We start from the raw sequence: 22,577 nt of genomic DNA, 5'->3' as shown, positions 1-22,577 counted from the left end.
TATTTTCAGCCGACTCCCCACGTTTATTCCCGCTGCGTTGGGGTCGATTCCCGGGTAATTTTCCCCAGTTTCTTCTCTTGTTTCCCCAGGCTTCTCCCCCAGTTTCCCGGGATTTTGCCGGGGTTTTTCCCGGATTTCGGGGCGGTTCCTCAGGCGTATTCCAGGCGCGGGGTCCCGCAGGGCTCGGGGCCCTTGGCGGGGCTCAGGTAATCCCGAACTTCCAGCTCCATCTTCTTGGCCTTCAGCGCCGCCGAGTGCAGCTTCTCCAGGAATTCCGGCATTCCTGCAATTCCCCACCAATCCCCCCATTTTTCCCCCAATTTTTCCCCCATTTTTCCATTTTTCCCCCCAATTTTCTCCCCAATTTTTCCATTTTTCCCCATTTTCCCCCACATTTTTTTCCCCCCAATTTTCTCCCAATTTTTCCATTTCCCCCCCCAATATTTCCATTTTTCCCCCATTTTCCCCCACAATTTTTCCATTTTTCCCCCATTTTTTCCCCAATTTTTCCATTTTTCCCCCATTTTCATCCCAAATTTTCAATTTCGCCCCCTTTTTCCCCCACAATATTTCTATTTTTCCCCCATTTTTCCCGCATTTTTTCCCGCATTTTTTCCCCCATTTTCCCCCCATTTTTCCCCCCAATTTTCTCCCGAATTTTTCAATTTTTCCCCATTTTCCCCCACATTTTTTCCCCCCCAATTTTCTCCCCAATTTTTCCATTTCCCCCCCAATATTTCCATTTTTCCCCATTTCCCCCACAATTTTTCCATTTTCCCCCCATTTTTTCCCCAATTTTTCAATTTTTTCCCCATTTCCCCCCACAATTTTTCCATTTTTCTCCCAATTTTTCCCCCCATTTTTCCATTTTCCCCCACAATCTTTCCATTTTTTCCATTTTCCCCCAAATTTTCCATTTTCCCCCCCATTCTTCCCCCCAATTTTTCCTTTTTTCTTCCTTTTCCCCCCCAATATTTCCATTTTTCCCCATTTCCCAATTCTTCCATTTTCCCCCAATTTTTCCATTTTCCCCAAATTTTTCCCTCATTTTCTCCCTAATTTTTCCATTTTTTTTCCCCCAATTTTTCCCCATTTCCCCCAATTTTTTCCATTTTCCCCCCCAATTTTTCCCCCGGATTTTTCCATTTTCCCCCAATTTTCCCCCCCCATTTCACCCCCAATGTTTCCATTTTCCCCCAATTTTTCCATTTTTCCCCATTTTCCCGAACATTTTTTTCCCAATTTTCTCCCCAATTTTTCCATTTCCCCCCCAATATTTCCATTTTTCCCCATTTCCCCCACAATTTTTCCATTTTGCCCCCCATTTTTTCCCCAATTTTCAATTTTTTCCCCATTTCCCCCCACAATTTTTCCATTTTTCTCCCAATTTTTCCCCAATTTTTCCCCCCATTTTTCCATTTTCCCCCACAATCTTTCAATTTTTTTCCATTTTCCCCAAATTTTCCATTTTCCCCCCCATTCTTCCCCCCAATTTTTCCTTTTTTCCCCCTTTTCCCCCCAATATTCCCATTTTTCCCCATTTCCCAATTTTTCCATTTTCCCCCAATTTTTCCCATTTTTCCCCAAATTTTTCCCTCATTTTCTCCCTAATTTTTCCATTTTTTCCCCCAATTTTTCCCCATTTCCCCCCAATTTTTTCCATTTTCCCCCCCAATATTTCCCCCGGATTTTTCCATTTTCCCCCCAATTTTTCCCCCCATTTTCCCCCACAATTTTTCCATTTTTCCCCAAAATTTTCTCCCCAATTTTTCCATTTTTCCCCATTTCCCCCCCATTTCCCCCACAATTTTTCCATTTTCCCCCCATTTTTTCCCCAATTTTTTCCCCATTTCCCCCCACAATTTTTCCATTTTTCTCCCAATTTTTCCCCAATTTTTCCCCCCATTTTTCCATTTTTTTTCCATTTTTCCCCCCATTTTTCCCCCCAATTTTTCCTTTTTTTCCCCATTTCCCCCCCACTTTTTCCATTTTCCCCCAATTTTTCCCATTTTTCCCCAAATTTTTCCCCCATTTTCTCCCTAATTTTTCCATTTTTCCCCCCAATTTTTCCCCATTTCCCCCCCAATTTTTCCCCCGGATTTTTCCCCCCATTTTCCCCCCAATTTTTACCCAATTTTCTCCCCAATTTTTCCATTTTCCCCCCCATTTTTCCCCAAATTTCCCCCCGATTTTCTCCCCAATTTTTCCATTTTTTTCCCCCAATTTTTCCCCCAAATTTTTCCCAATTTTCTCCCCAATTTTTCCATTTTTCCCCCAATTTTTCCATTTCCCCCCCATTTCCCCTCCAATATTTCCTTTTTTCCCCCATTTCTCCCACAATTTTTCCCTCATTTTTTCCCCAATTTTTCCATTTCTCCCCAAATTTTCAATTTCCCCCCCTTTTTCCCCCACAATATTTCTATTTTTCCCCCATTTTTTCCCCCATTTTTTCCCCATTTTCCCCCACAATTTTTCCATTTTTCCCCCATTTTCTCCCCATTTCCCCCACAATTTTTCCACTTTTCCCCCCATTTCCCCAATTTTCCCATTTTTTCCCCATTTCCCCCCAATTTTTCCATTTCCCCCCAATATTTCCATTTTCCCCCTATTTTTCCGCATTTTTCCCACATTTTTTCCCTAATTTTTCCCCCAATTTTCCTTTTTCCCCCCATTTTTCCCCCCAATATTTCAATTTTTCCCCATTTTTCCCCATTTCACCCCCAATTTTTCCATTTTTTCCCCCATTTTTTCCATTCTTTCACCCCAAGGTTTCCATTTCATCACCCGAGTTTTCCCCCAAATTTCTCCCAATGTTTCAATTTTTTTCACCCCAATTTTTCCTTTTTTTTTTTCCCCTAACAATTTCCCCCAATTTTTCCATTTTTTCATCCCAATTTTTCCATTTTTTCACCCCAATTTCCCATTTTTCTCCCCAATTTTTCCTTTTATCACCCCAATTTCCCCCCAATGTTTCCATTTTCCCACCCCAATTTTCCACCCCAATTTTCCATTTTTCACCCCAATTTTTCCTTTACCCCCCAATTCTTCCCCAATTTTTCCATTTTCCCCCCAATTTTTCCATTTCCCCCCCCACTTTTTCCACTTTTTCCCCAATTTTTTCTTTTTTTCCCCCCAAATTTTCCATTTCATCACCCCAAAATTTCCCCAATTTCACCCCCCAATTTTCCATTTTTCTCCCCAATTTTTCCTTTTTCCTCCAATTCTTCCATTTCCCCCTCAATTTTTCCATTTTTCTCCCCAGTTTTTCCATTTTTCTCCCCAATTTTCCCCCCCAATTTTCCCCACGTTCTCCTTTTTCCCAAAGTTTTTCCCTTTTTCCCAATTTTCCCATTTCCTCTTCCCATTTTTTCCTTTCCTTTCTCCTTCCTTTTTCCAAACTTCCCCATTTTCCCTTTTCCTTCCGTTCCACATTTTTCCCTTTTTGTTTCCCCTAAAAATGCCCAAAAATTCCCAAAAAATCCCCTAAAAATCCCTTAAAAATTCCTCAAAATCTCCCTTCAAAACAACGAAAGCAATCCCTTAAAAATTCCCAAAAAAATCCCGAAAAATTTCCCCTAAAATCCCCGAAATATCCCTTGTAATTCCCCAAATTCCCAAAATTCCCTTAAAAAAATCCCCCAAATTCCCTCCAAATTCCTAAAACCCCCCCAAAAATCCCTGAAAATCACCCAAATTCCCAAAAAATTCCCAAAAAGTCCCCCAAAATCAATAACAGTTCCCTAAAAATTCCCAAAATCTCTAAAAATCCCCCATGATTCCCAAAAAAATCCCCACAAAAATCCCTGAAAATCCCCAAAAAAGCCCCTTAAAAATCCCCCCAAATCCCCCCAAAATCCCCAAAAATCCACCAAAATCCCTAAAAATCTCCCCAGAATCCCTGAAAAAAATCCCCCGAACATCCCAGAAAATTCCCAAAAATCTCCCAAACTCCCTAAAAATTCCCTAGAAATTCCCAAAAGTCCCCCAAAAACATTAAAAAATTCCCTAAAAATTCCCCAAAAAATCCTCCACAAAAATCCCCTAAAAATCCTTAAAAATCCCCCCCAAATCCATAAAAAATCCACCAAAATCCCTAAAAATCCCCTAAAAATCTCCCCAGAATCCCAGAAAAATCCCAAAAAATTCCCTAGAAATCCCCAAAAAAATCCCTGAAAACTTCCCTAGAAATTCCCAAAAAATCCCTGAAAAATCCCCTAAAAATTCCCTAGAAATTCCCAGAAAATCCCTGAAAAATCCCCTAAAAAAATCCCTGGAAATTCCCAAAAAATCCCTGAAAAATCCCCCTTAAAAAAATTCCCAAAAAATTCCAAAAACTCCCTGAAAAATCCCCCAAAAAATTCCCGAGAAATTCCCTAAAAAATCCCTGAAAAATAAAAAAAAAAATCCCTAGAAATTCCCAAAAAATCCCTGAAAAATAAAAAAAAATTCCCAAAAAAATCCCTGAAAACCCCCCCCAAAAATTCCCTAGAAATTCCCAAAAAATCCCTGAAAAATCCCTGGAAATTCCCAAAAGATCCCTGAAAAATCCCCTAAAAAAAATCCCTGGAAATTCCCAAAAAATCCCTGGAAAGTCCCCGAAAAATTCCCAAAAAATCCCTGAAAAATCCCCTAAAAATTCCCAAAAAACCCCTGAAAAATCCCCCCCAAAAATTCCCTAGAAATTCCCAAAAAAATCCCTGAAAAATCCCAAAAAATTCCCGAGAAATCCCCCAAAAATCCCAAAAAATCCCCTAAAAATTCCCAAGAAATCCCCTAAAAATCCCTGAAAATCCCGAAAAAATTCCCTATAAAACCCCCCCAAAACCCCTGAAAATCCTTAAAAATCCCCTAAAAATCCCCCCAGAATTCCCAGAATTCCCCATTTTTTGGGCCTTCCCGGGATTGCCGCGGGGGGTGAGGGGCAGGAAATTTGGGAATGGGGGGAATTTTGGGAATTCTCACCGCTGGACACCATCCAGCTGAGGCAGTAACGCGGGAACACGGTCTGGGGGTTGTCGCTGTAGGTGAGCAGGTAATCGAAGCCGTTCTGGAAAAGACGGAATTCCCAAAAAAATTCCCAAAAAATTCCTAAAAAACAATCCCCCAAAAAATTCCCTAAATTCCCAAAAAAATTCCCCAAAAAAATTCCCTAAAAAAATTCCCCAAAAAAATTCCCTAAAAAATTCCTAAAATATTCCTAAAAAACAATCCCCAAAAAATTCCCAACATTCCCAGAAATCCAGCAGGTAATCGAAGCCGTTCTGGAAAAGACGGAATTCCCAAAAAAATTCCCAAAAAAATTCCCCAAAAAATTCCTAAAAAACAATCCCCAAAAGATTCCCAACATTCCCAGAAATCCAGCAGGTAATCGAAGCCGTTCTGGAAAAGACGGAATTCCCAAAAAAATTCCCAAAAAAATTCCCCAAAAAATTCCTAAAAACATTCCCCAAAAAGTTCCCCAAAAAATTCCCAACATTCCCAGAAATCCAGCAGGTAATCGAAGCCGTTCTGGAAAAGACGGAATTCCCAAAAAAATTCCCAAAAAAATTCCCCAAAAAATTCCTAACAACATTCCCCAAAAAGTTCCCCAAAAAATTCCCAACATTCCCAGAAATCCTGCAGGTAATCGAAGCCGTTCTGGAAAAGACGGAATTCCCAAAAAAATTCCCAAAAAAATTCCCCAAAAAATTCCTAAAAACATTCCCCAAAAAGTTCCCCAAAAAATTCCCTAAATTCCCAAAAAAAAAATTCCCAAAATTTCCCTAAAAAAATTCCCCAAAAAAATTTCTAAAAAATTCCCCGAAAAATTCCCCCCAAAAATTCCCAAATAATTCCCAAAAAATTCCCCCAAAAAAATCCCAAAAAATTCCCAACATTCCCAGAAATCCAGCAGGTAATCGAAGCCGTTCTGGAAAATATGGAATTCCCAAAAAAAATTCCCAAAAAAAATTCCCAAAAAAAATTCCTAAAAAGTTCCCAAAAAATTCCCTAAATTCCCAAAAAAAATTCCCAAAAAATTCCTAAAAAATTCCAAAAAAATTCCCTAAAAGTTCCCCAAAAAGTTCCCAAAAAATTCCCTAAATTCCCAAAAAAATTCCCAAAAAATTCCCCGAAAAATTCCCTAAAAAAATTCTCAAAAAAATTCCCAAAAAAAATTCCCCAAAAAAATTCTCAAAAAACTCCCAAAATATTTCCAAAATTCCCAAAAAATTCTCAAAAAATTCCCAAAATTCCCAAAAAAAGTAAAAAAAAAATTCCTAAAAAATTCCCAAAAAGTTCCCAAAATTCCCAAAAAATTCCCCAAAAAAATTCCCCAAAAAATTCCTAAAAAATTCCCCCAAAAAATTCCCCCAAAAAATTCCCAGAAAATTCAAAAAAAATATTCCCAAAAAATTCCCAAAAACGTTCCCAAAAAATTCCCCAAAAATTCCCAAAAAATTTTCCCACATTTTGGGATTTTTTTTCCCAATTTTTTTTTTATTTCCCCCAATTTTTTGGGGTTTTTCCCAATTTTTTTTTCCTCAATTTTTTGTGGATTTTTTCCCATTTTTTTGGTGTTTTTTTTTTCCCAATTTTTGGGATTTTTTTTCCAATTTTTTGGGATAATTTTCCATTTTTTGGGATTTTTTTCCCCTTTTTTTTTCCCTCTTTTTCCCAATTTTTGGGGGAATTTTTTTCCCCAAATTTTGGATTTTTCTCCCAATTTTTCCCGGATTATTTTCCTTTTTTTAGGTTTTTTTTCCTGTTTTTTTTTTCTATTTTTCCCAATTTTTTTGGGTTTTTTTCCAAAGTTTTGGGGTTTTTTTCCCAATTTTTTCGGGATTCTTTTCCAATTTTTGGGATTTTCTCCCCAATTTTTTTGGATTTTATCCCAATTTTTTTGGATTTCTTTCCCAATTTTTTTTTTGTTTTTTCCCCAATTTTTTTTTTCCCCAAATTATTTTGGATTTTGTCGAAATTTTTTTTATTTTTTCCCCCAATATTTTCAAGATTTTTTTTTCCATTTTTTCCGGATTATTTTCCAACTTTTGGATTTTTTTCCCCAAATTTTTGGGTTTTTCTCCCAATTTTTATGGATTTTTTCCCATTTTTTTTTTAATTTTTCCTGGGTTTTTTTCTATTTTTCCCAATTTTTTTTTGTTTTTTTCCCAATATTTTCAGGGGTTTTTTTTCTCCAATTTTTTTGGGATTCTTTTCCAATTTTTGGGGTTTTTTTTCCCAATTTTTTTTATATTTTCCCCAATTTTTTCTCTTCACTTTTTCCCAATTTTTTTATTTTCCCCAATTTTTTTTTCATTTTTTTTTATTTCACCCAATTTTTTTTTCTTCTTCCCAAATTTTTTTTTGTATTTTCCCCAATTTTTTTCTTTACTTTTTCCCAATTTTTTTTTATTCCCCAATTTCTTTACCTTTTCCCAATTTTTTTTTATTCCCCAATTTTTTACCTTTTCCCAATTTTTTTTTGTATTTTCCCCAATTTTTTCACCTTTTCCCAATTTTCTTTTTTATTTTCCCCAATTTTTTCTTTACCTTTTCCCATTTTTTTTGTACTTTCCCCAATTTTTTTTCCCCAAAATTTTTTCTATTCCCCCCAATATTTTTTTTTCCATTTTTTCCCCTTTCCCCCAATTTTTTTTCCTTTTTCCCAATTTTTCTTTATTTTTTCCCAGTTTTCTTTTTTATTTTCCCCAATTTCTTTACCTTTTCCCAATTTTTTTTGTATTTTCCCCAATTTTTTCTTTATTTTTTTCCCCCAATTTTGTTTTTTCTATCCCCCAATTATTTTTTTTAATTCCCAATTTTTTTTCTATCCCCCAATTATTTTTTTATTCCCCCAAATTTTTTTCTCTATCCCCCAATTATTTTTTTTTATTTCCCCCAATTATTTTTTTTATTCTCCAATTATTTTTTTATTCCCAATTTTTTTTCTATCCCCCAATTATTTTTTTTATTCCCAATTTTTTTTCTATCCCCCAATTATTTTTTTTATCCCCCCAATTTTGTTTTTTTCTATCCCCCAATTATTTTTTTTAATTCCCAATTTTTTTTCTATCCCCCAATTATTTTTTCATTTTCCCCAATTTTTTTTTCTATCCCCCAATTTTTTTTTTATTCCCAATTTTGTTTTTTCTATCCCCCAATTTTTTATTCCCAATTTTTTTTCTATCCCCCAATTATAATTTTTTCTATCCCCCAATTATTTTTTTTATTCCCAATTTTTTTTATTTCCCCCAATTATTTTTTTTAGTCCCAATTTTTTTTCTATCCCCCAATTATAATTTTTTATTTCCCCCAATTATTTTTTTTATTCCCAATTTATTTCCCCCAATTATTTTTTTTATTCCCAATTTTTTTCTATCCCCCAATTATAATTTTTTATTTCCCCCAATTATTTTTTTTATTCCCAATTTATTTTATTTCCCCCAATTATTTTTTTTATTCCCAATTTTTTTTCTATCCCCCAATTATAATTTTTTATTTCCCCCAATTATTTTTTTATTCCCAATTTTTTTTTCTATCCCCCAATTATAATTTTTTATTCTCCAATTTTTTTTTATTCCCGATTTTGTTTTTTCTATCCCCCAATTTTTTTTTATTTCCCCCAATTATTTTTTTTCTATCCCCCAATTATTTTTTTTTATTTCCCCCAATTATTTTTTTATTCCCAATTTTTTTTTCTATCCCCCAATTATTTTTTTTATTTCCCCCAATTATTTTTTTATTCCCAATTTTTTTTATTTCCCCCAATTTTTTTTATTTCCCCCAATTATTTTTTTTATTTCCCCCAATTATTTTTTTATTCCCAATTTTTTTTATTTCCCCCAATTATTTTTTTTAGTCCCAATTTTTTTTCTATCCCCCAATTATAATTTTTTATTTCCCCCAATTATTTTTTTTATTCCCAATTTTTTTTTATTTCCCCCAATTATTTTTTTTATTCCCAATTTTTTTTTATTTCCCCCAATTATTTTTTTTATTCCCAATTTTTTTCCTACCCCCCAATATTTTTCCTTTTCATTCCCCCCCCTCCCCCCCCAATATTTTTTTTTTTCCCTTTTCCTTCTCCCATTTCCCAATCCCACCTCCGGTAACGACCCCGGACCCCCCCAAAATTTTGGGAATTTTTGGTTTTTTTTGGGTTTTTTTGTTTTATTTCTCTGCCTCCACCTCGTCGAAGCTGCGGTGGGGTCTGATCACCATGTGGGACTCGTAGCTCCGAACCCGGACGTGCTCGGGATCCTCCGGAATTCCGGGATGTTCCACGGCCCTGAGGGAATTCCCAAAGTTGGTTTTTTGGTTTTTTTTTTTTTTTTTTTGGGGGGGGGGGGAGGGGAGGGAGAGGAAAAAAAAAATTTTGGGGAATTTTCCAAAAAAAAAAAATTAAAAAAAAAAAAATTCCCGATCCCAAAGGGAATCGTGGGGAAAATAAAAAAAAGAGAGAAAGAAAAAATTCCTCAAATCCCTCCCCCCCCTAAAATAAAAAAAATTGGGAATTGGAGAAGGGGGGAGGGGGGATTGTGGGAATTCCAGCAGGGATTTTAGGGATGGAGAAATTTTGGGAATTTTGGGGAATTCCAGGGGATTTTAGGGATGAGAAATTTGGGAATTCTGGGAATTCCAAGGGATTTTAGGGATGAGAAATTTGGGAATTCTGGGAATTCCAGCAGGGATTTTAGAGATGAGAAATTTGGGAATTCTGGGAATTCCAGCAGGGATTTTAGGGATGGAGAAATTTTGGGAATTCTGGGAATTCCAGCAGGGATTTTAGGGATGAGAAATTTGGGAATTCTGGGAATTCCAGCAGGGATTTTAGAGATGAGAAATTTGGGAATTCTGGGAATTCCAGCAGGGATTTTAGGGATGGAGAAATTTTGGGAATTTTGGGGAATTCCAGGGGATTACAGCAGGGATTTTAGGAATGAGAAATTTTGGGAATTCTGGGAATTCCAGGGGATTTTAGGGATGAAAAATTTGGGAATTCTGGGAATTCCAGCAGGGATTTTAGGGATGAGAAATTTTGGGAATTCTGGGAATTCCAGGGGAGTTTTGGAGTTGGGAATTCTGGGAATTCCAGCAGGGATTTTAGGGATGAGAAATTTGGGAATTTTGGGAATTCCAGGGGATTTTAGGGATGAGAAATTTGGGAACTCTGGGAATTCCAGCAGGGATTTTAGAGATGAGAAATTTGGGAATTCTGGGAATTCCAGCAGGGATTTTAGGGATGAGAAATTTGGGAATTCTGGGAATTCCAGGGGATTTTAGGGATGAGAAATTTGGGAATTCTGGGAATTCCAGCAGGGATTTTAGGGATGAGAAATTTTGGGAATTCTGGGAATTCCAGGGGAGTTTTGGAGTTGGGAATTCTGGGAATTCCAGCAGGGATTTTAGGGATGAGAAATTTGGGAATTTTGGGAATTCCAGGGGATTTTAGGGATGAAAAATTTGGGAATTCTGGGAATTCCAGCAGGGATTTTAGGGATGAGAAATTTTGGGAATTCTGGGAATTCCAGCAGGGATTTTAGGGATGAGAAATTTGGGAATTCTGGGAATTCCAAGGGATTTTAGGGATGAAAAATTTGGGAATTCTGGGAATTCCAGCAGGGATTTTAGAGATGAGAAATTTGGGAATTCTGGGAATTCCAGCAGGGATTTTAGGGATGAGAAATTTGGGAATTCTGGGAATTCCAGCAGGGATTTTAGAGATGAGAAATTTGGGAATTCTGGGAATTCCAGGGGAGTTTTGGAGTTGGGAATTCTGGGAATTCCAGCAGGGATTTTAGGGATGAGAAATTTGGGAATTTTGGGAATTCCAGGGGATTTTAGGGATGAGAAATTTGGGAATTCTGGGAATTCCAGGGGATTTTAGGGATGAAAAATTTGGGAATTCTGGGAATTCCAGCAGGGATTTTAGGGATGAGAAATTTTGGGAATTCTGGGAATTCCAGCAGGGATTTTAGGGATGAGAAATTTGGGAATTCTGGGAATTCCAAGGGATTTTAGGGATGAAAAATTTGGGAATTCTGGGAATTCCAGCAGGGATTTTAGAGATGAGAAATTTGGGAATTCTGGGAATTCCAGCAGGGATTTTAGGGATGAGAAATTTGGGAATTCTGGGAATTCCAGCAGGGATTTTAGAGATGAGAAATTTGGGAATTCTGGGAATTCCAGGGGAGTTTTGGAGTTGGGAATTCTGGGAATTCCAGCAGGGATTTTAGGGATGAGAAATTTGGGAATTTTGGGAATTCCAGGGGATTTTAGGGATGAGAAATTTGGGAATTCTGGGAATTCCAGCAGGGATTTTAGAGATGAGAAATTTTGGGAATTCTGGGAATTCCAGCAGGGATTTTAGAGATGAGAAATTTGGGAATTCTGGGAATTCCAGCAGGGATTTTAGAGATGAGAAATTTGGGAATTCTGGGAATTCCAGCAGGGATTTTAGAGATGAGAAATTTTGGGAAATCTGGGAATTCCAGCAGGGATTTTAGAGATGAGAAATTTTGGGAAATCTGGGAATTCCAGGGGAGTTTTGGAGTTGGGAATTCTGGGAATTCCAGCAGGGATTTTAGGGATGAGAAATTTTGGGAATTCTGGGAAATCCAAGGGATTTTAGGGATGAGAAATTTGGGAATTTTGGGAATTCCAGGAGAGTTTTGGGATTGAAAATTCTGGGAATTCCAAGAATTTTGGGGGGGGGTTGTTGGGATTGGGAATTCTGGGAATTTGAGGAGGGTTTTAGGCCCCGGAATGTTGGGAATTCTGGGAATTCCAGAGCAGTTTTGGGGTTGGGAATTCCCAGAATTTCAGGGGAATTTTGGGGTTGGGAATGTTGGGAATTCCAGGGGGGTTCAGGGGATGAAAAATCTGGGAATTGCAGGAATTTTTTGGGAATTGCAGGATTTTTGGGAATTGCAGGGATTTTTTGGGAATGGCAGGAATTTTTTGGGAATTGCAGGATTTTTTGGGAATTTGAGGATTTTTTGGGAATCTCAGGGATTTTTGGGAATCTCAGGGATTTTTTGGGAATTGCAGGATTTTTTGGGAATGGCAGGGATTTTTTGGGAATGGCAGGGATTTTTTGGGAATGGCAGGGATTTTTTGGGAATTGCAGGATTTTTGGGAATTGCAGGATTTTTGGGAATTGCAGGGATTTTTTGGGAATGGCAGGAATTTTTTGGGAATTGCAGGATTTTTTTGGGAATTTGAGGATTTTTTGGGAATCTCAGGGATTTTTGGGAATCTCAGGGATTTTTTGGGAATGGCAGGGATTTTTTGGGAATGGCAGGGATTTTTTGGGAATCGCAGGGATTTTTTGGGAATTTCAGGATTTTTGGGAATTGCAGGATTTTTGGGAATTGCAGGGATTTTTTGGGAATTGCAGGAATTTTTTGGGAATTGCAGGATTTTTTGGGAATTTGAGGATTTTTGGGAATCTCAGGGATTTTTTTGGAATCTCAGGGATTTTTTTGGGAATTGCAGGATTTTTTGGGAATGGCAGGGATTTTTTGGGAATTGCAGGATTTTTTGGGAATTGCAGGGATTTTTTGGGAATTGCAGGGATTTTTTGGGAATTGCAGAGATTTTTTGGGAATCGCAGGGATTTTTTGGGAATTTCAGGATTTTTGGGAATCTCAGGATTTTTGGGAACACCCACCGTGAGACGAGCACCATGAGGTTGCGGTCGCTGTCCGCGCTGTAGCGCCGCACGTAAACGTAATCCCGGGAATACATCGGGTACTGGGAACGGGAACGGGGACGGGAACGGGATCGGGATCGGGGACAGGGACGGGAACGGGGACGGGAATGGGATTGGGATTGGGAACGGGATCGGGAACGGGATCGGGAACGGGATCGGGAACGGGGACGGGATCGGGGACGGGGACGGGATTGGGAACGGGGACGGGATCGTGATTGGGATTGGGAACGGGGAACGGGAACGGGGAACGGGATCGGGAACGGGATCGGGATCGGGGACGGGGACGGGAACGGGGACGGGAATGGGATTGGGATTGGGAACGGGATCGGGAACGGGATTGGGATTGGGAACGGGGACGGGATCGGGAACGGGGATGGGATCGGGATTGGGAACAGGGACAGGATTGGGATTGGGAACGGGATCGGGATTGGGATTGGGATTGGGAACGGGATCGGGAACAGGATCGGGAACGGGGACGGGATTGGGAACGGGGACGGGATCGGGAACGGGATCGGGAACGGGGACAGGATTGGGAACGGGGACGGGATCGGGAACGGGGACGGGATCGGGAACGGGGACGGGATCGGGAACGGGGACAGGATCGGGAACGGGGACGGGATCGGGAACGGGGACGGGATCGGGAACGGTCAGGGCGCAGCACAAACACCCACCCCCACCCCGGGTCCATATCCCAAACCCCGATCCCAAATCCCAATCCCAGATCCCAAATCCCGATCCCAAATCCCAAACCCCGATCCCAAATCCCGATCCCAGATCCTAATCCCAATCCCAGATCCCAAACCCCGATCCCAAATCCTGAGATGCCAAACCCGGACCCCAAACCCTGATCCTAATCCCGATCCCTGATCCCAATCCCAGATCCCAAGGAATGTGAGCAGCCACAATCCCCGATCCCAGTTCTGAACCCAGACCCCAAACCTTGACCCCAGATCCCAAATCTCCAATCCCAATCCCACAATCCCACAATCCACAATCCCAATCCCAAGGAATTGTGTCACCCAGTGGACAATCGTGGATCCCAATCCCAATTCCCAATCCCACAATCCCAATCCCAAATCCCCAATCGCAATTCCCAATCCAAATCCCAATTCCCAATCCCACAATCCCAATACCAAATCCCCAATCGAATTTCCAATTCCACAATCTCAATCCCCAGTCCCAATCCCAAATTCCCAATCCCCAATCCCACAATCCCAATCTCGAATCCCACAGTCCCACAATCCCAATCCCCGGGAATTTTGTCACCCAGTGCACGATCTCACTTCCCCAATCCCAAATCCCAAATCTCCACTCCCAATCCCACAATCCCAAACCCAATCCCCAATCCCAATATCCCAATCCCAAACCCACAATCCCAATCCCAATCCCAATCACCGGGAATTGCGTCACCAAGTGCACAATCTCCGACCCCCAATCCCAATATCCCATTCCCAAATCCCCAATCCCACAATCCCAAATCCCCAATATCCCAATATCCCAATCCCACAATCTCAATCCCAATCACCAGGAATTGCGTCACCCAGTGCACGATCTTGGATGCCATCCCCAATCCCAATCCGATTCCCAATCCCACAATCCCCAATCCCATATCCCCAATCCCACAATCCCAAATCCCCAATATCCCAATCCCAATCCCCCAATATCCCAATCCCACAATCCCAATCCCAATCACCGGGAATTACGTCACCCAGTGCACGATCTCCGATCACAAATCCCAATCCCAAATCCCCAATCCCAAATCCCACAATCCCAATCCCCAATCCCAATCCCAATCCCCGGGAATTGCGTCACCCAGTGCACGATCTCCGATCCCCAATCCCAATATCCCAATCCCAATCCCAGTCCCAATCCCAATCCCAATCCCCGGGAATTGCGTCACCCAGTGCACGATCTCCGATCCCCAATCCCAATCCCAATCCCCCAATCCCAATATCCCACAATGCCAATCCCAACCCCACAATCCCAATCCCAAAATCCCACAATCCCAATCCCAGTCCCCCAATCCCAATCCCAATCCCCGGGAATTGCGTCACCCAGTGCACGATCTCCGACCCCCAATCCCAATCCCAATCCCAGTCCCAATCCCAATCCCAATCACCGGGAATTGCGTCACCCAGTGCACGATCTCCGATCCCCAATCCCAATCCCAATCCCAATCCCAATCCCAATCCCAATCCCACAATCCCAATCCCAATCCCAATCACCGGGAATTGCGTCACCCAGTGCACGATCTCCGACCCCCAATCCCACAATCCCAATATCCCAATCCCAATCCCAATCCCAATCCCAATCACCGGGAATTGCGTCACCCAGTGCACGATCTCCGATCCCCAATCCCAATCCCAATCCCAATCCCAATCCCAATCCCAATCACCGGGAATTGTGTCACCCAGTGCACGATCTCCGATCCCCAATCCCAATCCCAATCCCAATCCCAATCCCAATCACCGGGAATTGCGTCACCCAGTGCACGATCTCCGAGCCCGTGGCCGGGTCTCTCTCCACCACGTCCAGTTTGAGCACCAGAGAGTCCCACTTCTTCCGGTACTCCGTGTCCAGCTGGGGCCGCAATTCCGGGAAAACCCGCCAGGGAACGTCGGGAATTCCGGGGAAAAAAGAGATCAGGGAACGTCGGGAATTCCGGGGGAAAAACCCGCCAGGGAACGTCGGGAATTCCAGGAAAAAAGAGATCAGGGAATGTCGGGAATTCCGGGGGAAAGAGATCAGGGAACGTCGGGAATTCCGGGGGAAAGAGATCAGGGAACGTCGGGAATTCCAGGGGAAAAAAGAGATCAGGGAACATCGGGAATTCCGGGGGAAAGAGATCAGGGAACGTCGGGAATTCCGAGGGAAAAACCCGCCAGGGAACGTCGGGAATTCCAGGAAAAAAGAGATCAGGGAATGTCGGGAATTCCGGGGGAAAGAGATCAGGGAACGTCGGGAATTCCGGGGGAAAGAGATCAGGGAACGTCGGGAATTCCGGGGAAAAGAGATCGGGGAATGTCGGGAATTCCGGGGAAAACCCGCCAGGGAACATCGGGAATTCCGGGAAAAAAGAGATCAGGGAACGTCGGGAATTCCGGGGGAAAGAGATCGGGAAACGTCGGGAATTCCGGGGGAAAAACCCGCCAGGGAACGTCAGGAATTCCAGGGAAAAATAGATCAGGGAATGTCGGGAATTCCAGTGGAAACCAGGATTGGGAAATCCTGGAATTCCAAGGCAAAAATGGGATCGGGGAATATCCAGAAAATCCTGGAATTTCAGGGAAAACCGTGATGGGAAATGCTGGGATAACCCGGAATTCCAGGGAAAAGTGGGAACACCGGGATGGGAAAAACCAGGATAGGAAAAACGCTGGAATTCCGGGGAAAATCAGGATCGGGAATGCTGGGAAAATCCTGGAATTTCAGGGAAAATCCAGATGGGGAAACCCCAGAATTCCAGGGAATATCAGGATGGGAAATCCTGGAATTCCAGGGAAAATCGGGATGGGGAAACCCCAGAATTCCAGGGAAAACCATGGAAAAATCCCTTCCCCCCCTACCCTGATCCCTACAAACCCACGGGAACCTGGAATTTCCAGGAATATTTGGAAAAACAAACGGGATCAGGAATTTTCTGGAATTCCCAGCTGGAAATCCCCGGGAAGGATTAAAAAAATGGGAATTTTCCTGGTTTTTTTTTTTTTTTTTTGGATCCTGCCCAGATTCCACCCGGAATTCCCAAAGATTCCCAGCCCAGCTTTCAGAAGAGGCAAATCCTGCTCAAAATCCCAAGAATTCCCAAGGAATTTCCGGGAATTCTGCTCACCTGGACGTTGAAGAATTGCCTGGGAGTGACGTCCGTGTAGGAGCCGAAAACTGTGGGAAAAATCCCAAAAAAAAAAAAAAAATCAGAAATCCTGGGAATTGAGGGATTCCCAAAAAAAAAAAAAAAAAAAAACAAACCCAAAATCAACAAATCCCAGGAATCCAAAAAAATCCCAACAATCTAAAAATCCCAGGAATCGGCAAATCCCAAAAAAAAATCCGAGAAATTAACGGGTGCCAGAAATTCCCAGAAATCAAAAAAAAATCCCAGGAAGTGAAAAATTCTGGGAATCAATGGATGCCAGGAATCCAAAAATCCCCCAAATGCCCAAAAATCCACAGATCCTAAAGATTCCCAGATATCAAAAATTCCCAAAAAAAAAAACAAATTAAAAGACAAAACAAACAAAAAATTCTGGGAATCAACGGATCACAAAAATCCAGGAATTCTCCCAAATCCAGAAATCCCTAAAATCCACAAATCCCAGAAATTAACGGATCCCAGAGATTCCCAAGAATTAAAAAAATCCTAAAAAAAAAAAAATCAACAAATCCTGGGAATCAAAAAAATCCTAAAATAATCAACAAATCCCAAAAAAAATCCAGGAATGCCCAAAACCGACCAATCCCACGGATCCACAAAAAATCCCACAAATCAAAACATTCCCAAAATGCAGGAAAACCCCAAAATCCAGGAATCCACGGATCCCAGAAAGCAAAAAAAATCCTAAAAAAATCAACAAATCCCAAAAATCCACAAATTCCAGAAATCCAAAAAAATCCCCAAAAAATCCAAAAATCCCCCAAAAAATTCCACAAATCCCAAAAATCCCCCCAAAAATTCCACAATTCCCAAAATTCCACAAATCCCAGAAATCCAAAAAATCCCCCAAAAAATTCCACAAATCCCAAAATTCCACAGGTCCCAGAAATCCAAAAAATCCCCCAAAAAATTCCACAAATCCCAGAAATCCAAAAAATCCCCCCAAAAATTCCACAAATCCCAAAATTCCACGGATTCCAGAAATCCAAAAAATCCCGCAAAAAATTCCACAAATCCCAAAAATCCCCCCAAAAATTCCACAAATCCCAAAATTCCACAAATCCCAGAAATCCAAAAAATCCCCCAAAAAATTCCACAAATCCCAAAAATCCAAAAATCCCCCCAAAAATTCCACAAATCCCAAAATTCCACAAATCCCAGAAATCCAAAAATCTCCCAAAAAATTCCACAAATCCCAAAATTCCACGGATCCCAGAAATCAAAAAAAATCCCACAAAAAATTCCACAAATCCCAAAATTCCACGGATCCCAGAAATCAAAAAAAATCCCCCAAAAAATTCCACAAATCCCAAAATTCCACGGATCCTAGAGATTCCCAGAAATCCAAAAAAATTCCCCAAAAAAAATAAATCCCAAAATTCCACAATTCCCAAAATTTCACAATTCCCAAAATTCCCAAAATCCCGGGAAGGAGCCGCTCCCCTCCCAGGGTGAACCCCAATGAAAAGGCTGGAAACGGTCGGGAATTCCCAGGATTTTTGGAAATTTGGGAATGTCGAGAACGTCGGGAATATCAGGAATGTCGGGAATGTCAGGACTGACAGGAATTTTGGGAAAGTCGGGACTATCAGGAATGTTGGGAATTTCGGGAATATCGGGAATTTCAGGAATGTCGGGAATGTCAGGAATGTCAGGACTATCAGGAATTTCGGGAATTTCGGGAATGTTGGGACTATCAGGAATGTCAGGACTGTCGGGAATTTCAGGAATGTCGGGAATCTCGGGACTATCAGGAATTTCGGGAATGTCAGGAATGTCAGGAATGTTGGGAATTTCAGGAATTTCGGGACTATCAGGAATTTCGGGACTATCGGGAATTTCGGGAATGTTGGGAATTTCAGGACTATCAGGAATGTCGGGACTGTCAGGACTATCAGGAATGTCAGGAATGTCGGGAATTTCGGGAATGTCAGGAATGTTGGGAATGTTGGGAATTTCGGGAATGTCGGGACTATCAGGAATTTCAGGAATTTCGGGAATGTCGGTACCTCGGTACTGGAACAGGGCGGATCCCGGGATGGGGCGGCGCCAGAGCCGGAAGTGCTCCCGTTCCATGATCAGCTCCCAGGGCCGCTCCTGCTCCCGGAATTCCTCGGGATTCTCCAAGCGCTGCAGCTCCTGCGCCGACCTGCGGCAAAATCCCGGGAATGGGTGCGGAGAAAACGTTCCCAGATTTTATGTGCCCGGGATCCAAGTATTCCCAGTATTCCCAGTGTCCCATTCCCGGTATTCCCAGGGTCCCCTTCCCGGTATTCCCAGGGTCCCCTTCCCGGTATTCCCAGGGTCCCATTCCCGGTATTCCCAGGGTCCCCTTCCCGGTATTCCCAGTGTCCCATTCCCGGTATTCCCAGTGTCCCATTCCCGGTATCCCCAGTGTCTCTGCTGTCTCGTTCCCACTGTTCCCAGCATTCCCGTTCTCCCAGTATTCCCAGTAGCTGCAATCTCATCCCACTGTCCTCGGTATTCCCGGTGTCCCAGTACTCCCGGCATTCCCAGTATCCCAGAATCCCCGGTATCCCACCACTCCCGGCATTCCCAGTATCCCCCGTATCCCAGTTCCATTCCCATTATCCCGCTGTCGATCCCAGTTCCATTTCCAGCGTCATTACCCCCGTACAATTCCTGCTACCGTTCCCGGATCCCCGTTATCCCAGTACCATTCCTGGTATCCCCCAGTCCCGGTTCTGCTGCTGGTGCCACTCCCGGTACCGTTCCCGGTACCACTCCCGGTACCATTCCCTGTTCCATTCCCGGTACCATTCCCGGTTCCCCCGTTCCCTGCTCCGTTCCCCCGTTCCCGGTTCCCCCATTCCCGGTTCCCCCGTTCCCTACTCCGTTCCCCGGTTCCCCCGTTCCCGTTCCTGGTTCCCCCGTTCCCGTTCCCCTGTTCCCCCGTTCCCGGTTCCCCCGTTCCCTACTCCATTCCCCTGTTCCCCCGTTCCCGGTTCCCCCGTTCCCGGTTCCCCCGTTCCCTGCTCCGTTCCCCCGTTCCCGTTCCCGGTTCCCCCGCTCCCTGCTCCGTTCCCCCGTTCCCGTTCCCCCCGTTCCCGGTTCCCCCGTTCCCTGCTCCGTTCCCCCGTTCCCGTTCCCGGTTCCCCCGTTCCCGGTTCCCCCGTTCCCGGTTCCCCCGTTCCCTGCTCCGTTCCCCGGTTCCCCCGTTCCCGTTCCCGGTTCCCCCGTTCCCGTTCCCCTGTTCCCCCGTTCCCGGTTCCCCCGTTCCCGTTCCCGGTTCCCCCGTTCCCCCGTTCCCTGCTCCGTTCCCCGGTTCCCCCGTTCCCGTTCCCGGTTCCCCCGTTCCCCCGTTCCCTGCTCCGTTCCCCGGTTCCCCCGTTCCCGTTCCCGGTTCCCCCGTTCCCGTTCCCGGTTCCCCCGTTCCCGTTCCCCCGTTCCCCCGTTCCCTGCTCCGTTCCCCGGTTCCCCCGTTCCCGGTTCCCCCGTTCCCGTTCCCGGTTCCCCCGTTCCCGTTCCCCGCTCACCGCCGCAGCTCCTCCTCCTCGATGCGCTGTCCGTCCCACACGAAGGCCGCGGGGCCGAGCGCGGCCATCAGCCGGCCCCGGGGCGCTCCCCAGCGGCCCCGCCCGGAGGAGCCGCCGCTCCCGGGGCCGCTCCCGCTGCCGCTCCCGCTTCTTTTCCCGGTGCCGGTGCCGGTGCCGCTCGCGGTTCCTCGTCCGCCTCCTCTCCCGGTCCCGGCTCCTCTCCCGGTCCCGCTGGCGATGCCCCGGTGTCCCCAGGCCCGCGGCGCCCTCCCGCAGCCGCCGCGGCGGGCGAGCAGCGAGAGCAGCAGCAGCAGCAGCGGCCGGTCCCGCGCGGGCGGCCCGGAGGCGGAGCGGGCCCCGGGGCTGTTGCCGGCCCCGCCGCGGGCTCCGCTGGCCCCGCGGGCGGCGAGCGCGGCCAGCGGCCGCCACATGCCGCCCCCGCCGCGCCGCGCGTCGCTCTCGTTCTACGTCATAGGGCCGCGCCGCGCCGTGATTGGCTGGCGAGGCGCTGCCCCGCGCGCCGATTGGTTGCCTGGAGGCGAAGCCACGCGCACGCGGGAGCGACAGCGGAAGGCGGAACGGCACGGACCAGCTCGGGATGGGCGGGACTTGTGCGCGGCCACGCCTCCACCGGGGCCGTTACGGGACCTCCTTGGGGTCGGCCAGTGCGGGTTTATGGGCTCTGGGAGCTCTTTGGTGTCCGCGGGGGTTATTTGGGGTCATGAAGAGGCCCCGCTTGTGGCCGCGCCGCTGCCTCCGGTGTCCCCGCGCTCAGTTACCAATCGGCGCTCCCGCGTTGCGTCACCAATGCGCGCCGCGCTCCTATTGGTGCGGGCAGCACCGCCCCTCGCACGCTGATTGGCTCTGGCGGGCTAACCCACGCCCACCCGCACACGATACCGGAAGTGAGAGAGGCAGGGCTTGTGCGTGGTCACGCCCCCAGGGGGCCCTTGCTGGCGTTTTGGGGTCGGGGGAGCTATGGGGAGACATTGGGGGGTTCTGGGCCGCTATTTGGGGTTATTATGGCGCGTTACGGGGTTTGGGCGGTTCTGGCCTTCCCATTGGTCGGTGCCTCCCAGCGCCAGCGCGGTGATTGGCTGGAGAGGGAAGCCACGCCCACCGGCGCGTGAGACAGGAAGAGAAAGCGGCAAGAGGCGGGGCTTGGGCGGGAGGAGGGCGTGGCTTTTGACAGACCACGCCCTCTTTGGAGCGGCTGTGGGGTCAGGGGTTATGGGGGATTCTTGGGGTTATGGGGGATTCTTGGGGTTTGTGGGGCCATATTTGGGGTTATGGGGGATTCTTGGGGTTTGTGGGGCCATATTTGGGGTTATGGGGGATTATTGGGGTTATGGGGTCAGAGATATATGGGATTATTGGGGGTTCTGGGGCCGGGGATTATCAGGATTATTTGGTTTATGGGGTCATATTGGGGGTTATGGGGGATTCTTGGAGTTTGTGGGGGATTTTTGGGGTTATGGGGATTCCTGGGGTTTGTGGGACCATGTTTGGGGTTCTTGTGGCTAGGGGGGGATACCTGGAGTTATGGGGCCATATTTGGGGTATTGGGGCATTATTGGGATTATTGTGGGTTATGGGGTTGGGGGCTAGAGGGGATTATGGGCTCTGGGGGTTTTATGGGGTCTGGAGGAGTTCTGGGACTTTTGGGGTCAGGGCTCATTTGGGGCCTGGAGCTCAGGGCTGCTTTTTGGGACCCAGGGCAGTTTTTTTGGGGATCCAGGACAGTTTTTTTGGGGGTTGAGGTTTTTTTGGGGGATTCAGGACAGATTTGTGGGGTCCAGCCCAATTTTTTTGGGATCCAGGGTGGATTTATGGGGTCCAGGGTGGATTTATGCGGTCTGGGTCGTTTTTTTGGGATCTGGGGCAGATCTATGGGATCCAGAGCAGTTTTTTGGGATCTGGGGCGGATTTCTGGGATGCATCCCCCTCCCCTTTCCCAAACACAACCCCGGGACTCTTTCCACCCCTTTATTCCCCCAAAACCCCACAACCAATCCCAAATCCTGAGAATTCTTGGGAAACGCCGCCCTCCCTCCTCCCATCCCTTTCTTTTTAATGTTTTTTTTTTTTTGTTGTTGTTGGTTTTTTTTTTCTTTTTTGGGAATTCTGTTCCGAAAATCCCATTTTTTCACAGATTTATTTGCGCCCTCTTTGCATATCCAGGAAATCCCGAAGCTTTTCCCGCCAGATCCCAAATCCCGGGATTTTCCCGAGGGGTTTTAGAGTTGATTCGGCTCCTCCCGAGCCTTTCCCAGGATTTTTTTTTTTTTTTTTTTTCTGGGATTTTTCCAGGATTTTTCTGGGATTTCCATCCCAGGGGAGCTCTTGCATAGCCAGGGGGAAGAAAAAAATGGGAAAAAAGGGGGGGGGGAAAAAAAAAAAAAAGAGGAGGAAAACCAGGATAGAAGTGGGAAAATCGGGATAAAAGCATCGGGACCTACAAGGAGCCAGATCCCAGGGGTTAAAAATTCCCTAAAAATTCAGGAGCTTCCCT

At 44.7% G+C, this 22,577-nt stretch overlaps 1 protein-coding gene across 2 annotated transcripts; it reads right to left on the bottom strand.

Annotated features, from left to right (window-relative positions):
* Positions 1 to 7: 7 nt before the first annotated feature.
* STARD7 (StAR related lipid transfer domain containing 7) lies at positions 8 to 20,536 on the bottom strand. 2 transcript variants are annotated; one of them, XM_062510620.1, is made up of 8 exons: positions 20,066 to 20,534; positions 18,578 to 18,717; positions 16,527 to 16,576; positions 15,164 to 15,274; positions 12,653 to 12,735; positions 9,169 to 9,268; positions 4,963 to 5,047; positions 8 to 283 (listed from the first exon to the last, which is right to left on the bottom strand). In XM_062510620.1, the coding sequence occupies exons 1-8, from the start codon at positions 20,494 to 20,496 to the stop codon at positions 150 to 152; spliced, it is 1,134 nt and encodes a 377-aa protein (XP_062366604.1). In that variant the 5' UTR covers positions 20,497 to 20,534; the 3' UTR covers positions 8 to 149. The 2 variants fall into 2 exon arrangements, with proteins under 2 accessions (XP_062366604.1, XP_062366605.1); XM_062510621.1 differs by lacking the exon at positions 8 to 283 and having other exon boundaries at positions 5,023 to 5,908; positions 20,066 to 20,536.
* Between the last annotated feature and the right edge of the window lie 2,041 nt (positions 20,537 to 22,577).

Source organism: Cinclus cinclus, chromosome 29 (assembly GCF_963662255.1).
Source record: "Cinclus cinclus chromosome 29, bCinCin1.1, whole genome shotgun sequence".
NCBI classification, from domain to species: Eukaryota; Metazoa; Chordata; class Aves; order Passeriformes; family Cinclidae; genus Cinclus; species Cinclus cinclus.
The sequence above is the reverse complement of the archived record's forward strand: the minus strand, read 5'-3'. Positions and strand labels throughout refer to the sequence as shown.

What these genes read in the sequence shown, in the direction of transcription:
- STARD7 (XM_062510620.1), bottom strand. Translation starts at nt 20,496, where the DNA reads ATGTGGCGGCCGCTGGCCGCGCTCGCCGCCCGCGGGGCCAGCGGAGCC. An exon ending in CGCCCTGTTCCAGTACCGAG is followed by an intron (nt 16,577 to 18,577) that starts GTACCGACATTC and finishes TTTTTCCCACAG; the next exon opens with TTTTCGGCTCCTACACGGAC. An exon ending in CTCATGGTGCTCGTCTCACG is followed by an intron (nt 9,269 to 12,652) that starts GTGGGTGTTCCC and finishes GAATTCCCTCAG; the next exon opens with GGCCGTGGAACATCCCGGAA.